This window comes from Coniophora puteana (genome assembly GCF_000271625.1).
Source record: "Coniophora puteana RWD-64-598 SS2 unplaced genomic scaffold CONPUscaffold_5, whole genome shotgun sequence".
Classification (NCBI taxonomy): Eukaryota; Fungi; Basidiomycota; class Agaricomycetes; order Boletales; family Coniophoraceae; genus Coniophora; species Coniophora puteana.
The window spans coordinates 1,525,678-1,551,691 of NW_006913057.1; the positions used below are offsets into that span (position 1 = coordinate 1,525,678).

Sequence of the window (26,014 nt, forward strand, 5' to 3'; positions counted from 1 at the left end):
TTCAAATCTCGATGATGAACAGATATTTCGAGCGACGTTAAAGTGATTAAAAACTAATAGGAGGCTTGCTTTTATGATAGAATAAAAGTCACTAAACCAGAATTACGAAAAGTTAACACTGAAATCCCCAGAGATCTGCACCCCAACGGTAACATTGAGCTTCTGCGCCTCCCCATCGTACGTCCACTCGCTCTCGCCCATTGCAGCAGGCTGCGCACCGCCTTGCTGCACGCTGACCTTGCTCGGCTTCTTACCCACACCGAGGAGCACGACGCGCTCGACCTCGATCGGGCCGTACTCGTACTTGCCCTTCACGCTCAGCAGTCCGAGATCATATGCGAACGTGAGCTCCGTCGTCTTGTCCGGCGTAATCGACTCCCCGTCGTCGACGTACAGCGCGCCGCTTGCCTTGCCCTGCGCATCGGGCGCGACGACGATCTCGAACGGCACCTTGCGCAGCTCGGTCGTCGTCATCGCACCCTGCGCGCGCAGGGGCAAGATGGCGCCGCCGCGGATGTGCAGCGGGATGTCGGAGAACGAGACGTTGCTCTGCGTGACATTTGCACCGGAGCCCTGGACGGGCGTGAAGTCCGGGAAGGCGTAGAACGTGTCGTTCGGGAGGTAGTAGGTTACGCTCGTTGAGTTCTCGTCGGTCACGGGCGAGACGAGGAGGGACGGGCCGAAGAAGTATTGGAGGTCAATAGGGAAGGTGTTCGCATCGGAAGGATAATTCATCCAGAGCGGGCGGAGAACGGGGGTGCCATCCTGATGGGCTTGATGGAACGCGGTGTAGATGTAGTCCATGAAACGGTAGCTAATATGGAATAAGCATCCTCTCAAGAGTCACAGTGCACACGAAGGGACATACCGAATGTCGATGGCGTTGCGAGCTGCCTCGGCCACGGAGGGCCAGCGGTAGAACTCTTGCGGGATGGAAGCGATATCGTTGTGCTAGAACGTCGTCAGCAAGTTGCACCCCAACAACGCATACGAAGCATAAGCTCCACTCACGTTTCGCATAAACGGATAGAAAGCACCCAACGTCGCCCACCTCGCGCACAGCGTCTCAGTCGTGTTCTGAGCTAAAACACGCCCGCCATTCAGCGCCTTGCCCCAGTTGGCATCGCATTGAAGGCCACTCACCATAACCGCAGATATCGGCTCCGACCATGGGCACCTGATACACCGTCGCCATGCCCAAGATACCTGCGATCGAAGCGCGATACTGGTCCCATGTCGAAAAGTTGTCCCCGAGCCACTTGCCGACGTGCGCGCCCGCGCCAGCGAACGTCGAGCGCGTGATGACGAGCGTGCGCTTTCCCGGGCGCCGCGCGAGCAGCGCGTTGCGCGTCGCGGTAGACATCATCGTGCCGTAGAGGTTATCTATCAACATCGTTGCGATGAGCCGAGGAGACAAGCCCAGAGGAAAGGGGAGACGCACGGGTGTCATACATGTTCAGTCCGTTCGCGTGCACGTTCGTCACGTTCGCGGTCTTGTTGCTCAGCACGCCCGCCGCGTTGTCGATGTTGTATGGCGGGTTTAGTAGGTTGAAGTCGCCTTCGCCGTTGTCGGTGCCGTTACTTGAAGCACCATCGCGCTTAGAGTTCGAGGAGGAGTCAGTCCAGCCGGGGAAGATCGTGGTGTTGCCGCTGGGCGCGGAGGTCGTGCGGTTGGGCGGGAGATCCTGTTCAACGGCTTGTGCAAAAGGATCCGTGCAAGGATAATTGCAGAACTGGACAATGTTGAGCATGGTGAGTACATGTTCACAGAACGGGGGACATGAAACGTACGCTCGAGGGTTCATTCATGTCAATCCACGCGCCATCGATGTCGATGCCGGTCTCGGGGCTGTAAAAGGCCTGGAACTGGCCTGACCAGAAACTGTGCCGCACGCGCCTCGTCAGCAAGCGCGCCTAGTGAGTATGTACAGAGGCGGTCACTCACTCCTGGGTCTTGTTGTTGAACCAATCTATATGTCCTGAATGAGCCAATTACACGACCACATAGTAGTAACCGTGGACGTACCGGGGAAAACGGTGACACCCGGCCACACAATGCCCATTGCCTCGCTCCCGTTAGGGTTCTTCATAAAGATGCCCATGTCAGAGCCATTCATATATGGCGCATAGTCGCTGCTCGGCAGGTAGGGCACGGCAGGGTCCGTCATGAGCACTACGATATCACCGTCAGAAATGATCTGCGATGACATACGCGAGAAACCGTACCATAGTGCTGGTCATGGGCATGCAGATAGTCGACTATCTCGCGCATCTTGTCAAGCGGGAAATAGTCGGGGTCGAGGGTGAAGACGCGGCGCTTATACATGTAATCTAGAGGCGCGTCAGCCAGAGGCGAAGGGAGATGGGAGAACGGCAGACGCACCAATGTCAGTCCACATCGTCTCGAGCGGGATCTTGGCATCCGAGTAGTTCGAAATCGCGTCCGCGACCTCGACGTAGTCTTTGTGCAGAGATCAGCAAACGCACGCATTTACCCATGCATGACAGGAGAAACGCACCGGCGTAGCCATAGCGGCAATTGTGGAACCCGAAAGACCAGTACGGCACCTCCGCAGGTGTCCCCACCACCTCCGCATACTGACGCGCCACCTCGGTCGGATCGGTTTCGCTCCCCGCAAGGAAGTAAAAGTCGAGCACTCCGCCGATCACATTGTACTCGAGCGTCGTGCCCTTCCCCTCTGTGTCGTTGATCTTCACGTCCATGCCGTTCGAGTTCAGCAAAAACACGCCATGTGTGCCACCGGGACGGTGCTCGTAGTACACGGGGTGGTTGCCGTACAGGTTCGTCGCGTTCGGCACGCCGTACGCGTCGCGCGACCACAGCGTGCGCGTGTGGTTGTGCGTCGGGAGGCGGAAGGTGTCGGTGTGTTCGCCGATGCCGTAGATGTTCGCGTCCGCGGGGAGAGAGGTCTTGAGGCGCAGGTACTGCGGCTCGAAGATGAGCGGATGGTCGGCGGTCGAGAAGAGCGTCTCATTGGTGGAGGTGCGCTGGATGGAGAAGGTGAACGGCTGAGTGGTGTGCGTGAATTGAATAGAGGCGTTCGAAGGAGAGGTGGAAGAGTCCGCAGAGGGCCGAGGAAGGACGCTCTCGGGGACCTCGTAGCGAGCGGTGGAGGGGTCGGTGATCTTGAGGTGGATGCGGTCCTCTGCGGCAAACGTTTCTGTCAGGGCGGGAAGTTGTACGAATGAAGAGACCGACGCACCAGTTTCATAAGTGACCTCCAACTTCAGCTTCTCGGCATCCTTCCCAAAGACATTGCACGCGTTACCAGCCAGAACGAGGTCTGCAGTGAGCTGCGAGGCCTGTGCGTTGACGTTCTCCGCGTTGTAGCCAGGGCACTTGTCCAGTACAGCAGGGTCGACCCACTCGGCGCGTACAGTGCTCGCTGCAGCGAGCAAAAGCGCCCCAAGGAACTGAAGCTTGCTCCCTGCCATGTGCACTGGTGGTGGTCGGCGGGGAAATATTGGAGCTTGTCAGAAAGACCGAACCTTGTCCGGTGGAAGGTTATAAGCATTGGCGGACTCAATGATACAAGTTCGCATTATTGAGATCCAGGGTCATGTCTAGGATGGTTTGATGGTCGCTGGTGAACTCCGGTGAACTTTCAGTTGGCGTTAAGGAGCACATGGTCCCCGCAAGCCCCCACAAATCTGTGCGTCAGGAACCGTCAGGTGATGGTGGTTTGGTGCCAAGCCGTGTTTTGCCAGCGGTGTCGCGCCCTCTGTGCGCGCCAATTGAAGTTTTTCTTCCACCAGTGTATACCGTATTTGTCAAGCGCTGAAGCATACAAGTTCGAAGTGGGTTTGAACCTCTGTAGTAAATATTTCTGCCAGCTAAGCATTACCTGGTCGCTTCCGTCATGATTTTGTTCAGCGTTACGAGAGCATGCTCTCGTTGCGCAGTCAGTGAGCCCCAGTGCGCCCAAAGCTGGAGTTGTGATTTCTCGCCATCGTCTTTGAACTGTTGATCTCCTTCATTCAAGAGTGCAAGTACTGTTCACGACCAGACAACCTACTGTGTGTCGGTTCGTTGGTTGAGCTGGATGACCGCATCGGTCATGATCGACACACGCGTCAACTCCGACTCGCGAGTTTCCGGTCGATCGGTGAAGGTATGCCAAGATGTCAACAAGCTACGATATTCTATGCACCGGCATCCTTCACCATCATTTTAAGCCAGCAAAGGCTGGCTGACAATATCCACAGGACACCTGAGCATAGCTGAGTGCTAGCCTGCTCGTCAGCGTGACCTTAAAGGTACATAATTCCTTCCCAACACAAGAACGATATATCGCAAATGAGAGATGCAATGGTAAATCGATGAGTGAGATGGGACGTGTGGCAGGCATACTAGTGGGCTATAGTAGTAATAATGAGTATGTCGTGAGCGGGGGAGCACGAGGCAAGGAGTTTAAAGAGGTTCTAGCCCGAGCAGTCCCTGGCATGCGCCTTCTACGTCTACGACCTTGAAAGAGTATGAGCACATGCAGGAGGAATGTGTTGATAAACGAGCACGAACCTCTTTCGGAGCTGAGACGCTAATGACGACTGGGTGTTCCTTGCCTACGAGCACTTCATCCTGCGAAAGATAGAATCAAACATGGATCAAATATTCGTTAAGGATGTGCTCTCACCTCGATGCGAATACCTTGATTATGGAAATGCGTAGGGAATTGCGGGGTGGGGGGTACGTAGATGCCCGGCTCGACGGTGATGACCATGCCCTCCTTGAGTCTACCATACTCCGTTAGAACTAAGCGCGAAGCCTTTCCCAAACTAAACTTACTGGCTGGACCGTTCTACCTGACTAGACTCGTGCAGATCTGTACAAACGCATTCGGATTAATCGCACAATGAAATATCGAATAGCGCACCAATGCCAATGGGATGGCTGAGGAAATGCGGATATAGGCACCGCTCAAGGTCGCCTGAGCGCAGATCAAATCCGAGTTGTCTCAGCTCCTGGCGAAGGAGCTCGCATGACTTGCGGTGCAGATCGTATAGTGAGAGACCATGAGACTCTGAACACATGCTGACAAGCATCTTCTGTGCGGAGAGGACTGCAGAGTATAGGTCCCTCTGAGGTTCGGTGAATTTACCAGAGGCAGGGTATGTACGCGCTGAAGGCTGCGTAAATACGGGCACTCAAAAGCATGTAAACCATCGAGCTTACTGATGTCTGATGCATATCCACTGAGGAACATGAAGTCAGTACCATACCGTCATCTTGGTGAGTCTTGCTTACTTGTATTCACATCCCGCATCCATGAGGACCATTTCTCCATCGTGCACAACTTGGTTGTTGTACGTGTAGTGTATTATAAGAGCGTTTGGACTAAAAATACTGTTAGCCAATCACCCGTGCAGCCACTCGGCTCCGCACTCACCCTGACGCGACCACCGGCACGTATGCTTGGCGCTGTGAACCTGATAGACTGCACAGGTACTCAAAATGGGCAGCCAGCGCCGCCTCTGGTATGCCAGGACGGGTAAAGCGCATCGTCTGCAAACACAGAGCATATCACATGAGCATGCCCATGGGACGCTGATCCGCACGGTTAATCGCCGGCACTAACCTTGGCATGTGCACGGCCACTTATATCTGCGGCAGCCCGCATGACGCGCTGCTCGTCCTCGCTTTTTATAGCGCGGAGCTTGGAGACATGCGGGGCTAGCGACTTGCGGCGAGCGCTGGAGAGCGACTCGAGGATGGATTCGTACTCGGAGCGCGGGCCGACGGCGGGGGAGAGGTAGCGTAGGAGGGACTTGGCTGGGCGGCCCTTGCGCGTGGCGTGCGGTGGGAGATCGACGTAGACAGTCGAGTAGAGGCTAGTGAGGGATTTGAGGTGGCTGGGGAAGTCTTGGATGGACATGGCTTCGTCGGCACGGAAGATGGATGTCGCATCATGGAAGCTTGTCCTGGGTGGGCAGGTATGCTGTCAGGTTGGGGAAGACGAAGGGATATTATCCAGCAACGAGTGCGCACCTTGCACCATCCCATTTCTCCTTGTCGGAATCCTTGCCGCTGGAAAATAGCGTCATCCTGTAACCCTTGGAAGTCGAGGTTTTCTCTGGAACGGGGTGAGTATACGGCTGGATAATTGTATGTAAGGAGGCTTTGACCTAATACGACGGCGGCGTCTGGCTCCTCGAAGCCAGTAAGATACCAGAAGTCTGAATTCTGGCGGTATTTGTAGCTGGTGAAACAGAGTTGAGCAAGATACTGATGATCTCACAAGCAACCTACAAGATGTCTTAGAGGATCTAGGTATGAGATGCGGAGAGTTGAGGAGAGAATGCACGTACTTGCGCTCATGTATTTGATAGGTGCGGCAACTGATATGACTACACTGTTTGCGGGGAGACTGTCCATAAGGTGCTTTCGCCGGCGTTCATATTCGGTGGCGCGTATACCTGGGGTCAGTTCGTCCTGTTTGACTGTGAAAGGGCATGAGGATTAGTGCACACGAGCAGACGAGAATAAACGGACGGAGATGAGGATGCGTCTGGAAGAGAGGCTGGCCATAGGTGGAGGGTTTGCTCTCTGGGAGTGCAGCCTCTGAGGCGTAGTTGCGTATGCGAGCGTGGGCCAACCTGCGAGAGGAGGAGCAGGATTCAGCTGCTGCTCTGAGGACGGGGAGCACGGGACGAAGCGACATGGAGAGTCGAGAGGTGGATGGTTAATTTGCTGAATATTATTAGAATGACGAAACTCGAGAAAACCCTAACCCGCGTGCCTGAGAACCGAAATTGGGAATGACGAGGCTTGTGATTCTATGGTCCTTCCCATTGGGGCGAGCTCAAGTGTGGGGAGACGAGCGATTGGCTTCTTTCCAATTCTTTCTTTCTGGAGTGCGTCCCGAGTTGGGCGCCTGAACATGGACAAGAGATCCTTAAATTATCGGAACCACCTTCTCTAATTCTAGATTCCCCACATGATGGCTTACGACCTCGAACGTTTTGGAAGACGCAGCGTCGATGTTGCCTCTGCCATGTCCTCCATTGTCTTCTCCGCCGCAAAGTGCAGCACAAAGCTCGGTGTATGTTCCACCGAACTTGTTATTCTCAATTCTGATTGGCCCCCCATTTCTCCAGTTCTCCTATGCTCGTAGCTTTGCTTCGAACACAGCAGGCGCCGCCGCCGCCGCCGTCGACCATGCTGTTTTTGGTGGCCACACGATCACTCCCGTAGTCGAGAGCGCCGTCTCAGTAGCCCTCACTTTTGCAGAAACGATATCCCTTGCACCTATATTCCTCGGAGAATATATCACCACCGCCTCTCTCCGTGCTGCTCACAGCTCCATCGACGTCCTCTCCGTCATATTCCCAGGCAGCAGCGAGGCCTCCTTCTCCCTTGCATCCTTCATTAATTTAGTAAAGCGAGAATGGGACAGTCCCTCCAGTGCCCTCTCCATGCCAGACAAACGATACCCCCTCACCGACGTGGCACGCGCCCTCGTCGCATGGGTCGCCCTCCAGGGTGTCACCCAGGAGTGGCAGGAGAAGCGCTGGTTCAAGCACCTCCGCGAGATCAAGGAGGAGGACCCATCCACCCATCCACCGCTCAGGCGCGTCCCCTCCCGCGTGCGCGTCACCTCCGACGTCATCTTCCCCGGAAACCGTGGGCAGCTCATCGCCGCCGACATTGGCGAGGCCCCGCGCACGCCCCGCACCCGCCAGCGGTCCTCCAGTGCACTCTCCATTGGCGGGCTGTCTATTGCTTCCATCGGATCTTTGAGAGGAAGCATGCGGGGTTCTCGGATCGAGCCCCCGCAGAAGCCCATGTCCGAGGTGAAGGCGAACCTGAGGAGGCTCTCTAAGATGGTCCTCGCCGGGTACGGCGGCGCAAGCTTGCTGTTCTTCGGCGTGTCGCCGATGTTCACGTCTCCACTGAAGCCGGGCTCGCCGAACCGCAGCGAGAAGGTGAGGGAAGAGGCGCAGCTTGAGAGCGCCGTCGAGGCTGCAGAAGCGGAGGCCGCGGGCGACGATCCGTCCGGCCGTGTGCCGGATGCCCCAGAGTTCTCCTGGTGGGACGTTTTGATGGGGAAGCATGATCAGGCGATCTTTGAGAATTCGGTCCTTGGCCACGGGACCCAGCAGACATCCGATGGTGTGCAGCAGCGGATCCGTTCGACCGCGGTGATTGGGATTGAACGTCAGATGCCGCGCTTTTGGGTTCTGGCGGATCACGATCGCCGACAGGTCGTGTTGATTTTGCGGGGTATGTTTTGTCGTCGACCGGTAGTATGCATTGTTTCTAATTGCCACCGACCCATGCAGGAACCATGTCACTCAATGAGCTTGCGGTCGATCTAACTTGCGATCCCGTAGAGTTTGAGCCTGCGTCGAGCCCAATGGAGGAGTCGACTTCGTTTGCCTCATTCGGAAGAAAGACTACCCGCAGACAGCCTTCTATCCAGTCGTTCACTTCAGAATGCTCTCGGTATATGGTCCACGGTGGGATGCTCAGGATGGCGCGTGTCATGGGTGACGTTGGTAAGCCCGTTCAGCTGGCTGTGAAGGAGGCGTTGGAGCGAAATCCGGACTATGAACTCCTCCTCAGTGGGCATAGCCTCGGTGCCGGGGTTGCTACACTATTGGGTCTGGTAAGCTACGTTCTTTGTATCTAAACGCTTGGATGTGTGCTGACATTGGGGAAGATGTGGGCAGATCCCCATACCTGCTTGACGGTTGCGTCGAGTGGTCTTCCACCCAATGTCCCTCTGTCGGTTTACGGCGTCGCGCCTCCGTAAGTACATCCATTCATGTGCTTGGAACGCTCGCCGATGGTTATGTAGATGCATCGGCGATGCAGCGCTCAGCCGCCTGGCGTCGAAGATGGTCGTCTCGTTTGTATGGTCAGACGACATCGTCTCTCGTCTATCCCTCGGGTCTGTCTGTGATATCCGGAATGCCGCCTCGTGGCTATGTGAAGCGCAGGAGCGGACAGGTGGCACAGAGGGCTATGCCGCCGTCACTCAGCGAGCTCGTCAGTGGTCTGCTGGGATGGGCACGTCGGAAGATCCACAATGGGTCAGTCATGGTCAGAGCATTGGCAGCGTCACAGCTACTAATACAGGTGCACGCAGTTCCTGGCTATCCGGAAGACGCTGGAAGTGAACATGCAAGTGGCGGACCTGTTCCCTGCTGGCCGCGTGCTCTGGGCCGTGAGAGACAGCGACCTCCATCCTTCGCACCAGCTGTCATCTGCGTCAGAAGTACCGAACAAGCTCAGGCTCTTTGAGGTGCTGGACGTGAGCAAGGTATTCTCGCAAATCGTCTTCTCTAGAAACATGCTTGGGTGCGTTGGCTCTGCTCTGTCCTCTCTCTAGCCTGGTCTGGTTCTTATTTGCGACATCGCGACAGAGCCCATATGCCCCACCGTTACGACCAAGTGTTACACGAGCTGCTGTGAGCCCCGACGATATACCTCGCCTATACCTTTTCGGGGGTCAAGCAGCTCCTTAGAATCTTCTCGTCTGGAATACCATTTGTGATGTAGACACTCGTAATTGGATGGTGCGCTGTCCTTTGTCTGATCTTTCTTGTTGTGATGCACGTATTTTACATGGTTTAATCGGAAGCTCTCTTTCTCGCGTAATGAACCGCGACTAATGCGAGCATGTAGCATAGTATGATGAATGTGCATACTGTAGCTAGCTAATTTCTGCTGAATACCACGTATGTTGTAATGATGTGACCAAATCTGTAGTACTCGAGCTTGAGGCCAAAGTTGTATTACGTTAGCGGGCCTGTTATCGCCCGTTGTCTATAACGCGGGCGCAAAGTATGCCAACGCGATCATGGGCGTAGCCGAGGGGTGCCTAGGACCAAGGGCGGATGGTTTTGCATAGCAGGATAGCTCAATGGTACGAGAAGAGGGACATGAAACGTCGAGCGAAGCGAAATCGGTCATGGCCTAGTCCTGGTCCGTTTGGTCTCGTGGGCGGTACTTGATGCCGCGATTTTCGAGCTCTGTCTCGATGTCCTCTGGGACGCGCCCCTTGACGCGCACGGCGTACATTCCACGGACGTACTTGGCTGATAGGAGTTGAGATTGTGTCAGCGGTGGGCTACTTCTGAAGAGAGGCGAGGATAGGGAAGGTGGCGGAGGCGGTACGCACATGTGCGCTGCCAGCGGGCGACCCAGCTGGACTCGGGGTCTATGACGGCGATGATACCGTCAAAGTAGGTCGTGGTGCAGATGTTGATGCGGTCTGGCGAGCCTTTCATCTGAGAGAAATTGTTGGTTCGGGAGGGCGTCGTGATTAGGTGCAGTGTATGTAGCTTACTTGCATGAGTTCTTCACAGTTTGGACAGCCATTCTTGCGGAAGTCCATTGGGTGCTGGACGATGGAGCACAGCAGGCATGCTCGTAGTTGCTTCGACTTTGCTTGGGAGGGGATGACGGACATGGCTCGAGGTGCGGGATAGAGTAGAGTAGTGGCCAAAGACAGGACAGGCTATAGCATATTTCTGGTATTATTTATTTTTGCAAACATGACGCGCCGAAAAATGAGGGGAATAATAGCCTAACCCGATCCATCATGTTGGCCCGCAACGCCGTCGCGCTGCTCGCCCTCCTCCCAGCCGTCTCTGTCTGCGCCTTCAAGGACTCGTCCCCGTTCGTGGCCTGGTCGTCGTACAGGTGCGTATAGGATTCTGCATGCTACTGACAATGCGCTCATTACGATGTATCGCAGCTCGGCCCTGCTCGACGAGCTGTCTGGCCAATCCGTGACCAAGTCGCCCATACATGACATCCTCTCGTCCCCGGAGCTCTGCACGTACGACGCTATTGTGCTTGTCGATCAGCCTGGCGTACGTCTCTGCTGCTGCCTTGCTCTGATCCCGAACGAGATGCTGACCGGAGTGCCCGTACATAGCTGCACAGCTCAGACCTCCGCAAGCTCGAGCCCTCGGCTGCGCTATCGACATTCGTTACGTCCGCTCCGTCGTCGTGCCAGCTCCCGTATGTGAAGCGAGATGCCAAGCTGTCTATGCGGGACGTCACGGAGTCGATAGCAAGCAGCTGCGGCTCGCAGCTCGTCCACATGTCGTCGGCAGACGAGAGTGCGTTTGGGCAGGGAAAGCACGTCGTGTACATGGGCCTGTCGCCGTTGGAGGGTAGCATGAGCTCGAGGAAGTCGTCTGTCGCTCAGACTGGTGCGTCTCGCCTGTTTGTTATGTTGTGCAATTCCGCATATACTCAAACATTTGTGAATGATTGATATGTGTAGAGTCGATGCTCGCCGCAGTCCTCGACAATATCGCCGCCCGGTTCCCCAAGCACCTCGTTATCTTCTCTGGCTCCGCACCCATTCTCCGGACCCGCCAGTTCGACGATGAAGATGACTACGACCTGTCGGACGCGTTCGAGAATGAGGACGGCTTCGAGATTGCCGAGGTCACTAGTACTTGGCCACTGCAAGCCCCCATCAACGCGACCCAGCCCGAGGGCGGCATCTTCAAGAAATACCAGCTCTTCACCCCCGCACTCATCCTCATCCTTGGCATTGTGCTGTTCGTCTTCATCCCTATCATCATGCTCGGTGTGACTGCACTCTCGAGCATCCAGTCGTCCCTCAGGCTCGAGGCACCCCAGCGATACAACGCCCAGGAGAAGAAGATGCAGTAGCGGTGGGGATACTCTTTACCGTTGTGATGATGTATGCACGTATAGTGGATGGTACATGGTATGGAATTAATGCACGGTGCCGTGCGATCTTGACAAAGACAAAGACAACGTCGATGAGACCAAAGCAACAACGGAACAATTCAAAAGAAATATACTATGTAGTAATACAAGGAAAACGACGACGAAAATTAAGATTGCAGATGGACCGAGAGATGTGCTGAGTGAGGAACGTATGGACGTCTAATAGTTAGCAGACACAGGAGGCAGCGGGATGCAAGAGACTGAGGCTGAGATGCAAACGGTAGTAGCGCAATGAGGTGGCTGAACCCGACCATTGTTCACGAGACATCTCCTTGCCGCAGCGCGTCATCCATCGTCTCAACCATGGCGAGGTGCATGGGCAAAAGAGGGTTCGCGTGTAGCTGAAGGAGCGAAGAGCTGAGCACCGCGAGGTCATGGTAATTCTGGGTGATGTCTTTGTGCGTCGTATCGTCAGAGATGAGCAGAGAAGAATGCACAGATTTAGAGGCGTATAGGAGGTGGATGTAGAGTGCAGATGACATGGGCGAGTCGAACGATGTCCGGACGAGAACGCTCATTGAAAGGGGGAGAATACCGAGGGTATCGGTTATTGTGGGTTGGTCAAGTTCTGGGATGAACGCGCAGTTGGGTAGCTCTGTTGTTGGACATGCTGGTGCAGGGACGGGAATGCGGATGGAGGGGTATAAGGCAAAGACAAAGCCTGAGGCATCGAGGTATACAGTCTTGGTGTCCTTGCGTGGTGGAAATGCTTGCTTCATTGGACTCTGCTGCTTAACGAGAAGGGGGAAGTGGCGCTCTTGTTTGACTGCAAGCAAGGAGACATGGAAGGGTAAGAGATCGCCCGTGGCTGAAACACATGTTTTCAGCTGGGCCTTCCAGGCTGGGAAACTCGTAAGCTAAGTGAAACAGTTCCCGTTTTATTGTACTTACCATCAAGTAGCGTTGCGCTCATTGAACCTAGATGCGCAAAGACCATTCTCCACTCGACGTTGGCCGTTCGTGCAAACTGCAGACCAAAAGCCCAGACCTTCTCGACAATAAATGTCTCCGTTTCGTCCTGGATAAGCCAAGCGCCCATGTCGTACGCCTCCCCTCGCTGATCGACGGCGGCGACCAAAAGCCATCTCCCGCACCTTGAGATACGGTAACCTATATGGAGCAGGCTGTGCCGCTCTAGCACGTCGAGTGTCTGCACGGAGGACTCCTGAGTGAACTGCAGCGTGGGGCGCGCCGGCGGAGCGAGTGCAAATGGTTGCTTCTGGAGATACGCACGGCTTCGCTCGCCGGTTTCGTACAGCCGCCGGGACATATAACGATCAACGGGGTGGAGGACGCGACGGTAGACCGAGTAACACAGGTTTTGCATGTCGATGGCATGGTGCACGGACGTCTCGGAGGACCAAATGAAGTTTTCCGGGACAAGATGAAAGAGGATGCGTGCCTCCGAATAGGTCTTCTGAGCGCGTCGAAGCGCGGATAAGACCTGTCTCATAAGGGGAGAGCCAAGCGACATGGCAGCGTTGGGAAGAGCGATGTAAAAGACGAGGTCAAGATTGGGGTCTGGTATGCTTGCTATGAAGTTCACTGTAGATAGCCTTACAATGAGTTTGATGCACACAGCGTAATAGACAAAAGAGATCGTACCGAGTGACTTGCGAAGGCTTTCAAAATGTAGAGCGTATGCTCCTGCCTTCACGCATAACGGTGATGATCCAATAGCATGATTCCCAAGCTGTTTTGCCTAACAGTCGATTATGAGTCACATGAACGCGAAGTAAGTAATTCGCACCAAACCTTGTACACCGCTGTGACTTGTTGTATCCATGTCTCAGCCTGCTGCAGCTGCTGAGAATCCTCCCCCTCAAAAAGAACGTAGGCAGTCACATCCTTGGCGCCACTTCGAGGAGCAAGACCAAGCTTCTCCCAGAAACGTATAGCTGTTGGCAGCACTTCGATGATCTGACCGGACTTTGAGCCAATGAGCATTGGAGGCTTGAGTGGATCGTATCGACTACCAGAATCTGAAAACGTGATATAAGCGCGACACACAAGGAGTAGTACACATTTCAACTCACGAGGCCGAAGGTACGTCTGCAAGTCCAAAGGGCCCTCCATGTCTATCGCTTTTGACACGTGTCTAGTTAACGAAGACACGTCCGTCTGCCAAATATCCATGCCTTGCTTAGTGGATGAGGAGAACAAGTTGTGCGCCCGCCATGCGTTTGCCCATACACAGTTCTCAACCACCTCCCTGGCGAGCATATACCCAGCCGCCTCCAGTGACTTGGACTTCTCCGATGCAGCACCGATCGCGGCGGATGGCGAGACCGGTGTAGGTACCGAGGCTGTCGCCATTGGCGTTATGTTCATGGGCTCGATCGCAGAACCAGGCGGCCGCAGTACGTTACTTATAGGCAGCAGGTGGGCATGGTAGAACTGCGTATGCAGTAAGGTCGGCCCCAGTGGGAGGTAAGATGGCGGCGGGGTGGAGGCGCGCGACGGCGCGGCAGTATCCTCGTCGTCATCTTCAACATCGTCATCAGAGGTGTCGTCGCCGTCAGACACGGCGGTTGCAGAATCATCGGTCGGCGATGTAGCGTCGGTCCAGTCTATGTGCTCCTGCATCCATGTTGGTGGCATCTTGGCGCCACGCAAGCCCTGGGTAAAGAGGCGCCGTTTGACGCCGATGAGCTTGCGCAGGACCGCAACACGCGGGTCCGTGGCGGCGGAGTAACGCGTCTTCCACGCGGACAACTCAGGCGGGGTAGATCCTGCCGCTTGGAGGATAGGTATCGGCTGCGTGCGATCTTCCTCATCGGGCGGGCTGGGCAAGGCGAATTTGCCTTGGACGTACTTAGAGTCGATGGCACGGTGGCTCGGGGCAAACGGAATGGGGTCAAAGAGGCCGGGAGGGGCAAGCAGAGCGCGCCGTGCTTCAGCGTTGAGCTGCACCTTTGGAGTGGCAGGTGCTGAGTGGGATGTGCTTGTCATTGGCGAGAGAGGTAGTAACGATGTTGTATCCAGAGGTTTGGGCTCAAAGCCGCTAGCGAGTCCGCCGCGATTCCAAGGGAATGCACTTAGTTGCCCAGGATCAGACGACGGGAGTCCGGCCATTAGATTAGGCTCAGCAAAACCAGGAGGTGAGAGATTAAAGGGAGCGGGACCCGTCGTGGGCGTGAGGCCTACGATATCATCTTGAGTGTGGATGGCTGGAGGCACCAAAGGCGGTGGAGGCGCGGCGGTCTTACTGTCAAAGAAACTAAAGTCATCATCTGTGATGTCGAAGTTCTCAAATCCGTCATCGAGATCCATGGCGAAGACATCGCGTCGATTATTAGTAGAGCGCCCAGAAAGCGCAGGCATGCCCATATCAAACCCATCATCACCCATGCCCATGCCGAGGTAGTCATTAGAAGAAGACCCCCATGCTGATGCGTACGGGTCTTCATCTGTGGCAGTGTCAGCTTCTTGCGGGGTAGGTGCTGGTGGGGGTTGAGGAACGCTATGTGACGGTGGAGGGTCAGAAGGCGGCTCGGCAGCAGGTGTCTGAGAGTCAGCACTTGAAGGATGTACACCATGAGAGTGAGGGGGGGTCGGATAAAAGGAGCTGAATGGTGTCGGCAAAGGATTCTGAATGGTAGCATCTGAAGATGACTGTGGCGTCACTGGCACTGAGGGTGTAACAGTTGAAGTCGGTACGGTCGGCGTCGTTGAAGGTGCAGACGCTCCCGGAGTCTGTGCATTCGTGGTAGAAGACGGAGTCGCGACCATCCGTGGCGAGTTGGACGCTTGCGCATTTTCTCGCTCTTTGCGGATGCGTTCACGTTCCTTTTCGCGCTCTTTCGCGACAGACTCAACATATCCGCCTGCATCAACAGCAATTTGATCAAGAGGGGGAGATTTGGAAACAGTCAACGACCGGAAGGCTTGTACATATTCGTTGGACGGAAATCGAGCTAACCGACGAGTCAATGGTCGACTGATCTGAGTTGAGCGTGTGTCTGGGGACACAGGAAATACGCCGTCCTGTGTAGATGCAAATGTAACTGTCGGTGGTGCTGGCGGGGGCGGAGACGGCTGCAACTGAGGAGGAAGCTCGGGGATATAGGGGAGCGTCTTTCGAGCGTGTCCACTTGACGCAGAGGGGTGGTAGCCAAGGCAAAGACGTCTGGGCCAGATGATGGTCATGCCCTTGTCCTCGCCCTGCTTGTTCTGGACTGCAAGCCAGGCGATGATGTACATCGGTTGCCTATCTGCATCGTCGACTCGGTGATGCTTGCCTTTGGCCGAACTGTGCGGGTGCGGCTTCCACTCGCCGGTGCCAAGCCCGGCGAGAGCTTGCTCAAAAAGCTTAGTGATTGCAGACGTCGGCCCAGCATATGTAGTCAAGAAGAATGCGGGTGTCGCGTACGGAAGTAGTATGATTGGAGAGCCAGCTGACAAGGGAAGTGTGAGATGAAGCGGGAGAAAATATGTGGGTTTGAGCCTAAAATGTATCTCCAACCGGGTGCGAGCTAGATGGAGGTCGAGTTGTACAAGGAGCATCGATCTACAGAAAATCAGCATTGATTGAGATACGTCCGGGGGCAAACTGACCGGGTCCGAGTCGTATCCTGCCAGTCGTCGGCCCATTCATACGTTGAAGGGATAGATCCAAGGAGAAACCCATTCTTACACCGTTGAATGATGGTTCCGGGAACTGATGTGTTAGCCAGATCATCAATAAGGCGGCTACGAACAGCATCTAAAAAATGTGAATAGACTATTCGGAGGGGCTTGCGGGGTAGTAAGGGGGCGGTTGAATTCGGTGAACCGGAACCGGATATGCAGTTCGGGCACGGCGCTGCGCGGTCTGAACATTCGGCTGAGCACGGATACAGATCGTCGGGCTTGAAGGAAAGGACGTCCGAAACTGCGGGAGGAGCATTCAGTCGGACGTGGTCGGGTCGGGAGGAAGTGTGGGCCAGCGCGGGATTAGAATGTACGGACGAGCACTTACCAGCGAGACCGTCGAGTTCTAGAGCCTCAATGGATGACTTGACTGCTTCTGTATGATCAGAAGAAACAATCGAAAAAACATATAGAGAGGAGTCTTGTGAGATGTATACGCTAGGCAGAAGCGAGTCCCATAAGGAGGGTGAACTGGACTGGTTCCGTGCCACAAGTTTCCTGCGCGCGTGTTCAAGAACATCGTACTGGGGCAAGGCGAGAAAGCCAGTGGGGAAGAAAGTCGCATAGACTATGGAGGGATCGGAAGGGAGATTGACCACAGAGGAGAGCAGCTTATCAGAAGGGGCAAGTTGAGGAGGCAATCCTGCGAAGTGAGGGTTGACCTGGCTGTGAGTAGTACTAGTGGCCTGTGGGCGGAGGGGGCTAGTTGCGGTGGGCTGCCTGGAGGCCATACGAGGTGGCTGCAGCTGGTGTCCCCTCGAGAAAGATAAAGAGTTGACAAGGAGCTCATAGACGAGAGAGGACAAGCACTCGACCGGTGAGCAGAAACGAGCAGAGGCGAGCCCGACGGTGAAAGAAAGTAGCGTCACCCGCACTGACCGATCACACAATAATATTAATATTGGCTCGAGCTTCAAAGCCGCTTCTACAATTCACCCATTTATAACTTCCTCGGCCACCTGGCCATCCAAAGCACTTCAACCATTTAGTAAATGATCACACTACTCAATGACAATTTCTCTGCTATTTAAAAAACGACCATGGTAATTTGGATTGTAAACAAAACCCATGCTCTCTCGGACTGTAACCTATGCATGATCACACGCACATGGAACAACAAAGTTGCTTTACCTCCGCTGAACTTACCGCATGTAGCTTTAATGCTTCTGTTTCATTGTCCCGACATCTACCTTGCTCCCAAGCCTTAACAACGAACTCAGATGAACTCACCGTGGTTTCGGCACTCCTAGAGATGCATTCTAGCATGTCAATCATGTCACCCTAACTGGCACGCGGCACCTCTGACGAATGATTACGGAGAGTTGAAAGAGGGGCCATCTTGAAACACTGACGTCTTACTCATGCGCAGAGATTAACAGAAGGGGTTTGGCGAACGAACTGCACAGTTTCTACGGCTCACACAACGTCAAAAGAGCGCAGCGACACGTGTAAATCGGCTGCAGACTAGGTTTCTACTACGATGCCTACTGTGACGGCCATATGACTTTCCTCCTACAATTGTTAATTTGACAGCTCTGCACAGACCAACGTGCCATTCCAAGTACACGACGTATGGTGTCCCTCACCACGCCTCGGTATACTCACAGGGTCTCGGCAGGCAGCATATATCGAAGTAGCATTGCGCATGCCATGAAGTCAATGATGGCATTTCACCGTATCCTATCAGGTGCTTAATTTAATCACAGACTTTTGAGAAAACATCGCACACCCCTGCCTCTCTAGACCTTCCTCCCTGGCAGCTGCTTCGTCGTCGATAATCTTTTGGGAATATTTCCAACGAGAAGAACAAGGGGACCCTTCTCTAGCATTCCTCAGGATTTCCTCGTAGACCTTGCCGGGCAAAACTACACAATGTCGCCACAGTACGAGGCAACATTTGACAAGCGACTTGAGCTCATTACTTTGAGTGCCTTGAGTGCCATCGTAGAGAAGAACTAAGTTCCGATACGAAAGTTATCCGTTGAAAGAGAGGCGAGGACATGCAAGGGCGAGTATCATCTCTGTCAGCGAGCCGCATGCTTATGACATTTTAGGTTGCAGTACAATTGAGGTCTTCCAATACGCTTTGTGCCTGGGATCCAAGCGCGATGATCCCCCACGAGTCGACGTCTCGTCGTGGCGCGGTGCATGCCTGGTGACGTCCGATTGGTGTCCGCGATTTTGAGCAGACGTTACAACTTGTTATCATTCTGTCAAGCCGCCACCGATCGACCGGACCCGTCTACTACGTTCAAAGCATTAGACGCGAGCGGACCCGCGTTGATGCGTGTCCTGATCAAGGCCGGGGCAGTCATCCAGCTTAGCCAAGGAACCGACATAGACCGACATCGGTGGTCCGATCTTGTTGCGACAACGCTCCAAATTATTTACGCTGGCATATACCGCACCAGATCGTACCGTCCTCGGCAGCGATGCGTCGGTATAAAACACTACCAGAGGCCAAGTTCGCTGTTTAGCTCACTTTGGCCCCTTCCTTCGCCCAGTAACCAACCAAGCATGACCATTACCTCCACTTCTACTCCCACCACCCCCTCCGATCCCCCTGTCCTCATCGTTAGTTTACACTGTTGCCTCTGTTCCACCTCTCGCAGTTGACCCGTCTTTCTCTCACACAGATAGGCGTAGGGCCAACAGACCTCACTGCAGCTCTAGTGATTGCCCAGAATGGAATTCCGCTCCGCACGTCGACAAAGAGACGTCGTTCCATCCCGGCTCTCGTGGCCCGGGCATCCAGCCCCGCACGCAGGAGCTTTTGCATCAACTCGGCATGTCTGACATGCTCAACGCTTCGATTGAAACGATGCAGATACAGAGGCACTCGTACGATAAGATGGACGCTGTCAAGACATGGGCTGTGATACCTCCATTGGAGTCTACTCCGCACATTCCCTACGTATGAACAGCTTCCTCACGCCCATGAGCTTACAGAATCTACAATACTCTGACTCTCAGATAAATCCAAGACTCTTGGGGCAGAATGGCATTGAAAAGTTCCTGCGAGCTGCCTTGGCAAGACTCGGCTACAAGGTTGAGCTGGGATATGACATTCGCTCCTTCGAGCAGACTCCTGAATGCGTCATTGTGCACGCATTCAGGCGGGACGGTTCGGAGGAGACGTTCCGCGCCAGCTATCTTACCGGCGCAGACGGAGGTAGAGGTATGGTTTCTCCCTGTCTGACTCGTATATCTCACCCTGGAGACTAAGGAACATGTTGGATGTAAGGTGTCTCCCGCAAGCAGCTTGGTGCGACTTTCTTAGGCGAGACGAGAGAAGAAAATCGTTTGGTCACTGGAGACGTTCGCATGACAGCAGAGGGCTTCGACAAACGTTACTGGCACCGTTTCGGAGATAGCAATAAGAAGCTGTATGCTGGCTTGCATTCTAACCATTTATCATGTAGCCCTAACATTTATTTGGAATTTTTACAGAGTTATGCTCAGGCACTGTGCTGAAGTTGCCGAGGAGAACGACGGCTACCAGTTTCAGATCATGGGACCAGAGGTTGACATCCATAAATTGCTCAGTAGCAAAGAGTCATTGTTTGAAGAAATTGCGTCTGCCTTGCCGATGAAGATCCACTTTACGAGTCTTATCTGCTCCAGTGAATGGAGGTTAGCTCATCTTTGACTCATCCCATTCGAAGTGTGAGAGCGAACATCCCTTGTTCAGACCGAATATTCGCATGGCAAACAACTTCGGTTCTCAACGAGCTTTCTTGGCCGGAGGTACGTGTTTCTATGCATTCAATACACACTCGTCTCACACACTGTACTTTAGATGCAGCCCATGTGCACTCGCCTGCAGGTGGACAAGGGTTGAACACGGGCATAAGCGATGCTGTAAGTCCCCTCCCTTCGCCTTTTGTCTGGCCCTTGGGCGTCATCTTTAATCTCCTATAGATTAACATCGCGTAGAAGATCTCGCTCGTTATGAAAGGTGGGGCGGGTCCATCTCTGCTCGCTACGTATTCCGCAGAACGCCTCCCCCTCGTCGCCGAGATGTTGAATCTGACAACCACCATCCTGGACGCCGACACCTTCGGCTCGGACGCGACGTGGTCACCGCGTCCGGAGTCGCTGCGCATGCTGGGCGTCAATTACCGCCAAAGTGACATCGTCCTGGACGAGATACATCCTTTAGGCTCCCTCCCTCCCATCCCTGCTTACGGTGATCCCAAAGAAATCCAAGCTGTCGTCTTAGCCGCCGGAGACCGCGCGCCCGAAGCTGGTGGCCTCATCGATGACGCAGGCAACACGCACCGCCTGTTCGACCTGTTCCACATGACCCACCACACCGTCCTCGTCTTCGCGCTCTCTGTGGAAGATGCCCGCGACATTTTGGCAGCGCGCACGGCAAGAAGCGCAGACTTGATTCGCTACATCGTCATCCTTCCCGGCTCGTCACAGCTTGATGCTGGGGTTACTCTTAACAGCGACGCGCTCATCGTGCAGGATAGCGAAGGCATCGCATACTCAGGGTACCAGGCCGAGAACGATAAGACCCGCGTCGCGATCGTTCGCCCAGACGGATGGATTGGTGGTCTAGTACGCGATAAGGAAGGGGCTCACAAATATTTCACGAAGATCTTCGAGTGATCTGGATAATGAGTAGGACCTACGCTTGGGGGATGCTGCATTGCAACCACACTAATGTGAAAAGATTACTTGTGTTCGAAGACTTATGATTTATTCTCGAGGTTCAAAACGAGAGAGTTGAGAAATGTGTTGCATAAACTTTCACTAACATATCCATTGGTCCCCCGATTTGTACTCTTGGTTTCATGCACTTGAGGAACGCGTTCCCCTTGTTCGTTCGCTCCAGACTTCAGCGGCCAATGATCTTGTAGGAATTCTTTGATTGACAAGCGCAATAAAGGATGCCCTGAGGTTTCAGGCATGGTCATATGCCAGAGTGCAGGCAGCGCCAATGCGCAGGCGCTCATAAGATATATTTCAAGTGTTCGATTAATGGATTGTTGGTACTTACACATAAGCTGGGCCCGGACGTTCATTAAGACGCAGCCGGAGTCATGTCAATATTTATTTGAAGAATAATGTGATGAAGGGGTTAATACAGGAAGTTGAATCGAGATATGACAGAAAGGTGTACAATATGATGTGGGGCGTAGTAGATATCATAGCATTTGGACGTTGGTCGTTGAATATGCAACTCGAACCTCGTGATTCGGGGATGTGAAGGATGAGAGCAAGCGAGGATCAGCAGCTGAGTAGGTATCAGGTACCAATATGCGATGGAGCCATCACAATCGGAACAAGAAACCCAACTAGAGGGAAGCGCTGTCAGCACAGTATGGAGGTGGGGAAATGAAAGCGACTCACGTCTTCTGGCGTCAAGCGACCCATGGCCTGCAAAAATAAAACAGTCAGCGCAACTCATGTTAGCATTGCGGTGCACCTCACAGAATCATCAGTCGACAGAGTGGCATCCACCATGGCCGACTTCTTCTCTTGAAGCTGATTTGAGGTCAGCATAGCCCCCGACACGGTGCAAAAGATGCTTACCTGGATAATACGACTTTCAATGCTGTCTTCTACAACCAGCTTATAAGCCTTGACAGGCCGGTGTTGTCCAAGTCGATGGATACGATCCATGGCCTCTGCGATACGATGAGCTATGATGCCGACAGTCTTGAAAATGCTTTGCACTCACGAAACTCAACAGCCGGGTTCCACCAACTGTCCATAAGATAGATGCGAGATGCCTCAGTCAGGTTGAGGGCCACACCACCAGCTTTTAAGCTGACAAGGAACACCGTTACTTCCGTGTTGTTCACTGCGCGAGACATCAGATCACATGCAATAGCCGATTAAAGTAGCCCAATGACTGACTAAAGTGCTGAATAGTCGCATCGCGTGCCTGAGGGCTCATGGTGCCCTCTAGACGACAGATCTAAGTATCCTTGTGAGTTTTCATGGACCATTTGACATTGCGGAAACTCTACCTTGAATCCAGCCTTCTGCAGTCTGAACGAAATGAGGTCCAAGAAGTTGACGAACTGGCTGAATACGATGCTCTTGGTAGTGTGATCCTGTAGACGCAAGTTGGATAACTCTTCGACCAACGCTTCAATCTTCGTAGACGAACGCCATTTGTCGAGGTCGAGGCGGCCGAGGATACCCTGCCTGGTACTAGTCTGCACCTCCGCGTCTAGTTCTAGTGCGGGAGCCTCAAGGTCGATTGTCAACGGTACGTGACAAACAGGACAATCAGGCTACGAGTGAAAACTTAATTAGATCGAGGAGTGGTTTCTGACAGAATGACACATACAGAGATTTCGGCAGCTGCCTCAAGGTACTGGCGAATACACTCGCGGTCGAAGATATGCCGACACTTGGCCTGGATAGCATCTTCCGCGACATCATTGCAGAGCCTGCAAACGGTAGCTTCGCCTGGCTCATCAGCTGCGAGGAACTTAGCACCGTTGGTCTTGCTACGAAGTACAAGATCAGGATGACAGGCCATTTGTCTCATGCGAGTGATCCTAATGTCATGTCAGTAATTGATCGGTTTGAGATGCCGCTGTAGTTACAAGCTGAAAATGTTGGAGTAGTCTGGCGGTCTATCAACGTCTGAGAAAGTCTGCAATGAGCATGAATAACGCACTGTTTAGGACAGTTCCGGAGTCAACATAGGTGCTGAACTGACGCGTGGCGTCAGAAAACAGAGAAAGATACAGTTCCTTTTCCTCGGGGCTGAAGTAGTCACGTTTGACAACAACGATCCGTGGGGGTAATCCCAGGTCGTCCGCACGTTGGACCTAGCAGAACATTTATGACTTGATAACTCGCCATAAAAAGCCAGAGCCAACCCTACCTTCGTCCGGCGAAGCATGACACGATCGAGGAGGACCCTCAGCTTCTTAAAGGCATGTCTACCTGGACCCGCGAGACCGTTCTTTTGGATGGGCGTCAATATCTCATTATTCCAGAAACAGGTCTGCACGATAGTCAATATGTATCCAGTTGGCACACACATAGTGAAACTCACATGCTGCATAGGACTATGCCCACACTCTACGAAGACACATTATTACTCAAGGCTTGATAAAACATATTAACGACAGTTGGTTACATACCGTCACAGTTCTTCCTATCAGAGAACTTCCAGTGTAAAGACTTGCAGTCACACCTCTTGCCTAAAATAATAAACCGTCAACGTGGGGTCGCCACCTTTGGAGTGCAGACTTACAGAAATAGTATGAAAAGGGGTCACCACCCAAGAAGCGGATTAAACTGTACAGTTCCCCGACACGGTTCTGCAGTGGCGTGCCAGAGAGACACCATTTATAGTTACTATCGAGCTCGAAGGTTGCCTTTGCGGTGTTTGTGGCACGCTCTTTAATGTTATGTGCTTCATCAAGCTGATGTTATATGTTGGTTAACACCTCCATGGTCTCAGTGAGCTTAAGCGCGAGCTATACTTACAATGATCCGGTTCCACTTCATCGAATGAAGCGGCGAACGCTCTTTGACAATCATGCCCTTGCGTTTGAAACCACTCTGTTGCTTTCTGAAAACGCTTTCCAAGACAGCGTACGTCGTGAGGACCTTGCGAGGGTTAGCAGGCGAATAGCTCTACATCAGGAAGCAACTTACGACATCGTATTTCTTTAGCTCTTTGGGGTCTGTCATGCGAGTGGAACCATACCACACGAGGACATTCATGCCCTCAGTATGGGCAGCAATCTCGTTCCTCCACTGCATGAGGGCAACAGTTGGACTACGAGTTTGAAGATTAGGACATCAAGATCATGAAGTCGGGACGGCAATGGGCTTACGCTACGACAAGATTCGGTCTCTTCAAATCGGACACGAAGAGCGAGATCATCTGAATGGTCTTGCCCATACCCATCTCGTCCTAGAGGTCAACGGTCAGCACGGAGTCAACTTCAATAACTGCCTACTTGGCTTACTGCCAACATCCCACCGTGCCATGGCCCTGTCTCTTGCTTCCGCATCCAGGTAAGACTTTCCAGCTGGAATGGGAGGAGAGTAACCTTCAATCCTGCAGGCTGTTCTGCAGGCTCGGGAACGATGACGGGGATGGTTGCTTCTAGATCACCCCACACATCCCGCAGCTCAGGATGGTTCTTTCTGAGATAATATTCGTTTCTTTGAGCCTATAGAAGAGCGTCTCATCAGCCACCTTCATGTCATCGTTGTAAGGAACACTCACTACTGTAGGTCTGCGTCCATATATCCGGTACATCTCATTTTTCTCGGCCTGGAGGACCTTTCGATGAGAACGGTGGCGTTCCGCCGAGTTCGGGTCCAGGAGGTTCCTGGCAAACTTGGACGTCTTTTTCTTCCCCTTCCCCTTGCCTTTGCCCTTAGACAAGGGCTCTTCTTCCTCATCTGACGACTCAAGGGCAGAAAGTTCAGAAATATCCTCCTCGAGAATCTCAAAGTCGTCCTCGTCGCTATCGTAGACCTTGCGTTTATTCTTCCGGCCTTTGGCGAGACGCCTTTCGGCGCGGGCCGCGCGAACAGTCACAGCGGCACTTGGTACAGAAACTACTTTTGACGACGAGCCCATGCCGGCCCGTTCCTGTGCATCGCGCCGGGCCGTTTGGTTCGACAGCTCGATAGTGGCCTGGAGGATCAGTGCCTCGTCTTCCTCCGAATCATGACCTTCAGATCCCTCATCTTCAGAAGCTTCAAAGGCAGAACCACTGTCCGCAGACTCATCATACTCAAGCTCGGACTCAGACATGTACTCCACGTCATCGTCCTCTTTGACCTCGGGAGCAGCTTTGCCCTTGCCTTTGGTCTTAGGAACGGCGGTAACGGGCTGCTATCTCGGGTTAACGAGCTTTTCCTTAATACAGAAACACACCGAGTTTCACCTTGCCAGTGCACTTGGACCTCGCTGAGGACGCTTGTGTCTTGTTGGGTACCTCAATGTAGAAAGACTGCCTAGTAACCACGCGTTTCTTCCTCTGCGAAGTCCGCCTTGAGGTAGTCTTGATGTCCTCCGCTTCTTCCTCTTCTGTTTCCGGAGCCGGACGCTTTCTCGACTGACGAGTGGCTTTCACTGGGGGCTCTTCGTCGGCGACAACAGACGTGTCAGGGGTTTCGGGCTGAACCGAGTTCTCATTGCTAAAGAGCGGCGAAACGGTGGAAGCCGGTGTGTCTGTAGCCGTCGTGGGTGTCACCGCGGCGCGTTGAGCGCGTCTCCTGGTCTGCACCATGGTCTATGGGGGTGGGCCGGGGATGATAGGATGAAAAAGAGGCCTTGTCTGAGTTTCAATGGTCCCCAGGACGCGAAAAAGAGACGCGGTACGCGCCCACGCTCCTTATTTGGATACTTTCCAATTAGCTGACTCATTCATTGCCACAATCGCGCTTCGGCACTGGCCGCATCGACAGCTTCTTTATTGATTTCCAATTTGACTGTGACTCAACCTACCTGCTAAACATGGCCTGTGTTCCCCCAGTACTTACTCGGGCCTCAGTGCTTGCGCCGACCTTTCTTTACAGGAATATACGGAACGATGGAGGATTGCTTGAAGTCTCACAGGAAGTAATAGCGAAACGTCGTTAGTTGCGCACGCCAAATAGGATAAATAACTAACGCTATGAACAATTTGCAGCGCTCAT

General features: G+C 53.6%; 7 protein-coding genes across 7 annotated transcripts; 2 read left to right on the forward strand and 5 right to left on the reverse strand.

Annotated features, from left to right (window-relative positions):
• Positions 1-32: 32 nt before the first annotated feature.
• CONPUDRAFT_122756 (glycoside hydrolase family 31 protein) lies at positions 33-3,456 on the reverse strand (the record flags this gene model as incomplete). Its single annotated transcript, XM_007769726.1, has 12 exons — positions 33-814; positions 869-951; positions 1,012-1,082; positions 1,144-1,383; positions 1,442-1,733; positions 1,792-1,882; positions 1,946-1,970; positions 2,027-2,173; positions 2,227-2,331; positions 2,384-2,461; positions 2,520-3,167; positions 3,225-3,456. The coding sequence occupies 12 exons, from the start codon at positions 3,454-3,456 to the stop codon at positions 103-105; spliced, it is 2,724 nt and encodes a 907-aa protein (XP_007767916.1). The 3' UTR covers positions 33-102.
• A 976-nt stretch (positions 3,457-4,432) lies between these two features.
• Positions 4,433-6,680, reverse strand: CONPUDRAFT_143630 (peptidase M24; the record flags this gene model as incomplete). The annotated part of the gene is made up of 14 exons (XM_007769727.1): positions 4,433-4,486; positions 4,541-4,600; positions 4,656-4,755; positions 4,808-4,844; positions 4,896-5,141; positions 5,195-5,214; positions 5,267-5,356; positions 5,409-5,524; positions 5,598-5,940; positions 6,008-6,092; positions 6,145-6,218; positions 6,269-6,275; positions 6,328-6,459; positions 6,512-6,680. The coding sequence occupies 14 exons, from the start codon at positions 6,678-6,680 to the stop codon at positions 4,433-4,435; spliced, it is 1,533 nt and encodes a 510-aa protein (XP_007767917.1).
• Positions 6,681-6,959: 279 nt separating this feature from the next.
• CONPUDRAFT_55026 (uncharacterized protein) lies at positions 6,960-9,436 on the forward strand (the record flags this gene model as incomplete). Its single annotated transcript, XM_007769245.1, has 7 exons — positions 6,960-7,061; positions 7,117-8,242; positions 8,302-8,627; positions 8,682-8,770; positions 8,820-9,054; positions 9,111-9,322; positions 9,388-9,436. The coding sequence occupies 7 exons, from the start codon at positions 6,960-6,962 to the stop codon at positions 9,434-9,436; spliced, it is 2,139 nt and encodes a 712-aa protein (XP_007767435.1).
• Positions 9,437-9,545: 109 nt separating this feature from the next.
• CONPUDRAFT_122763 (transcription elongation factor SPT4) lies at positions 9,546-10,459 on the reverse strand. Its single transcript, XM_007769728.1, has 3 exons — positions 10,314-10,459; positions 10,146-10,254; positions 9,546-10,062 (listed from the first exon to the last, which is right to left on the reverse strand). Exons 1-3 carry the CDS (start codon positions 10,434-10,436, stop codon positions 9,941-9,943), a joined length of 354 nt encoding a protein of 117 aa, XP_007767918.1. The 5' UTR covers positions 10,437-10,459; the 3' UTR covers positions 9,546-9,940.
• Positions 10,460-11,260: 801 nt separating this feature from the next.
• On the reverse strand, positions 11,261-17,216 carry CONPUDRAFT_143634 (uncharacterized protein). Its single transcript, XM_007769729.1, has 7 exons — positions 16,701-17,216; positions 16,298-16,613; positions 13,777-16,250; positions 13,496-13,722; positions 13,346-13,442; positions 12,632-13,285; positions 11,261-12,581 (listed from the first exon to the last, which is right to left on the reverse strand). The coding sequence occupies exons 1-7, from the start codon at positions 17,101-17,103 to the stop codon at positions 11,998-12,000; spliced, it is 4,755 nt and encodes a 1,584-aa protein (XP_007767919.1). The 5' UTR covers positions 17,104-17,216; the 3' UTR covers positions 11,261-11,997.
• Positions 17,217-18,889: 1,673 nt separating this feature from the next.
• On the forward strand, positions 18,890-20,989 carry CONPUDRAFT_153034 (FAD/NAD(P)-binding domain-containing protein; the record flags this gene model as incomplete). Its single annotated transcript, XM_007769730.1, has 8 exons — positions 18,890-18,950; positions 19,009-19,286; positions 19,346-19,550; positions 19,617-19,758; positions 19,823-20,005; positions 20,064-20,119; positions 20,172-20,233; positions 20,309-20,989. 8 exons carry the CDS (start codon positions 18,890-18,892, stop codon positions 20,987-20,989), a joined length of 1,668 nt encoding a protein of 555 aa, XP_007767920.1.
• A 431-nt stretch (positions 20,990-21,420) lies between these two features.
• CONPUDRAFT_122767 (uncharacterized protein) lies at positions 21,421-25,491 on the reverse strand. Its single transcript, XM_007769731.1, has 20 exons — positions 25,261-25,491; positions 24,591-25,205; positions 24,328-24,534; positions 24,193-24,272; positions 24,011-24,134; positions 23,840-23,962; positions 23,604-23,775; positions 23,491-23,550; positions 23,405-23,428; positions 23,229-23,353; positions 23,019-23,172; positions 22,945-22,966; positions 22,683-22,896; positions 22,357-22,626; positions 22,244-22,304; positions 22,065-22,187; positions 21,917-22,011; positions 21,815-21,868; positions 21,734-21,760; positions 21,421-21,677 (listed from the first exon to the last, which is right to left on the reverse strand). Exons 2-20 carry the CDS (start codon positions 25,125-25,127, stop codon positions 21,462-21,464), a joined length of 2,688 nt encoding a protein of 895 aa, XP_007767921.1. The 5' UTR covers positions 25,128-25,205; positions 25,261-25,491; the 3' UTR covers positions 21,421-21,461.
• Between the last annotated feature and the right edge of the window lie 523 nt (positions 25,492-26,014).

Coding starts and splice junctions, on each gene's coding strand:
- CONPUDRAFT_122763 (XM_007769728.1), bottom strand. CDS start 10,436: ATGTCCGTCATCCCCTCCCAAGCAAAGTCGAAGCAACTACGAGCATGC. Junction 10,255..10,313: donor ACTGTGAAGAACTCATGCAA/GTAAGCTACATA, acceptor AATTTCTCTCAG/ATGAAAGGCTCGCCAGACCG. Junction 10,063..10,145: donor CGCCCGCTGGCAGCGCACAT/GTGCGTACCGCC, acceptor AACTCCTATCAG/CCAAGTACGTCCGTGGAATG.
- CONPUDRAFT_143634 (XM_007769729.1), bottom strand. CDS start 17,103: ATGGCCTCCAGGCAGCCCACCGCAACTAGCCCCCTCCGCCCACAGGCC. Junction 16,251..16,297: donor CAGGATACGACTCGGACCCG/GTCAGTTTGCCC, acceptor GATTTTCTGTAG/ATCGATGCTCCTTGTACAAC. Junction 13,443..13,495: donor AAGTCACAGCGGTGTACAAG/GTTTGGTGCGAA, acceptor ATCGACTGTTAG/GCAAAACAGCTTGGGAATCA.
- CONPUDRAFT_122767 (XM_007769731.1), bottom strand. CDS start 25,127: ATGTCTGAGTCCGAGCTTGAGTATGATGAGTCTGCGGACAGTGGTTCT. Junction 24,273..24,327: donor GGCACGGTGGGATGTTGGCA/GTAAGCCAAGTA, acceptor GTTGACCTCTAG/GACGAGATGGGTATGGGCAA. Junction 21,678..21,733: donor GTCGCTTGACGCCAGAAGAC/GTGAGTCGCTTT, acceptor CTTCCCTCTAGT/TGGGTTTCTTGTTCCGATTG.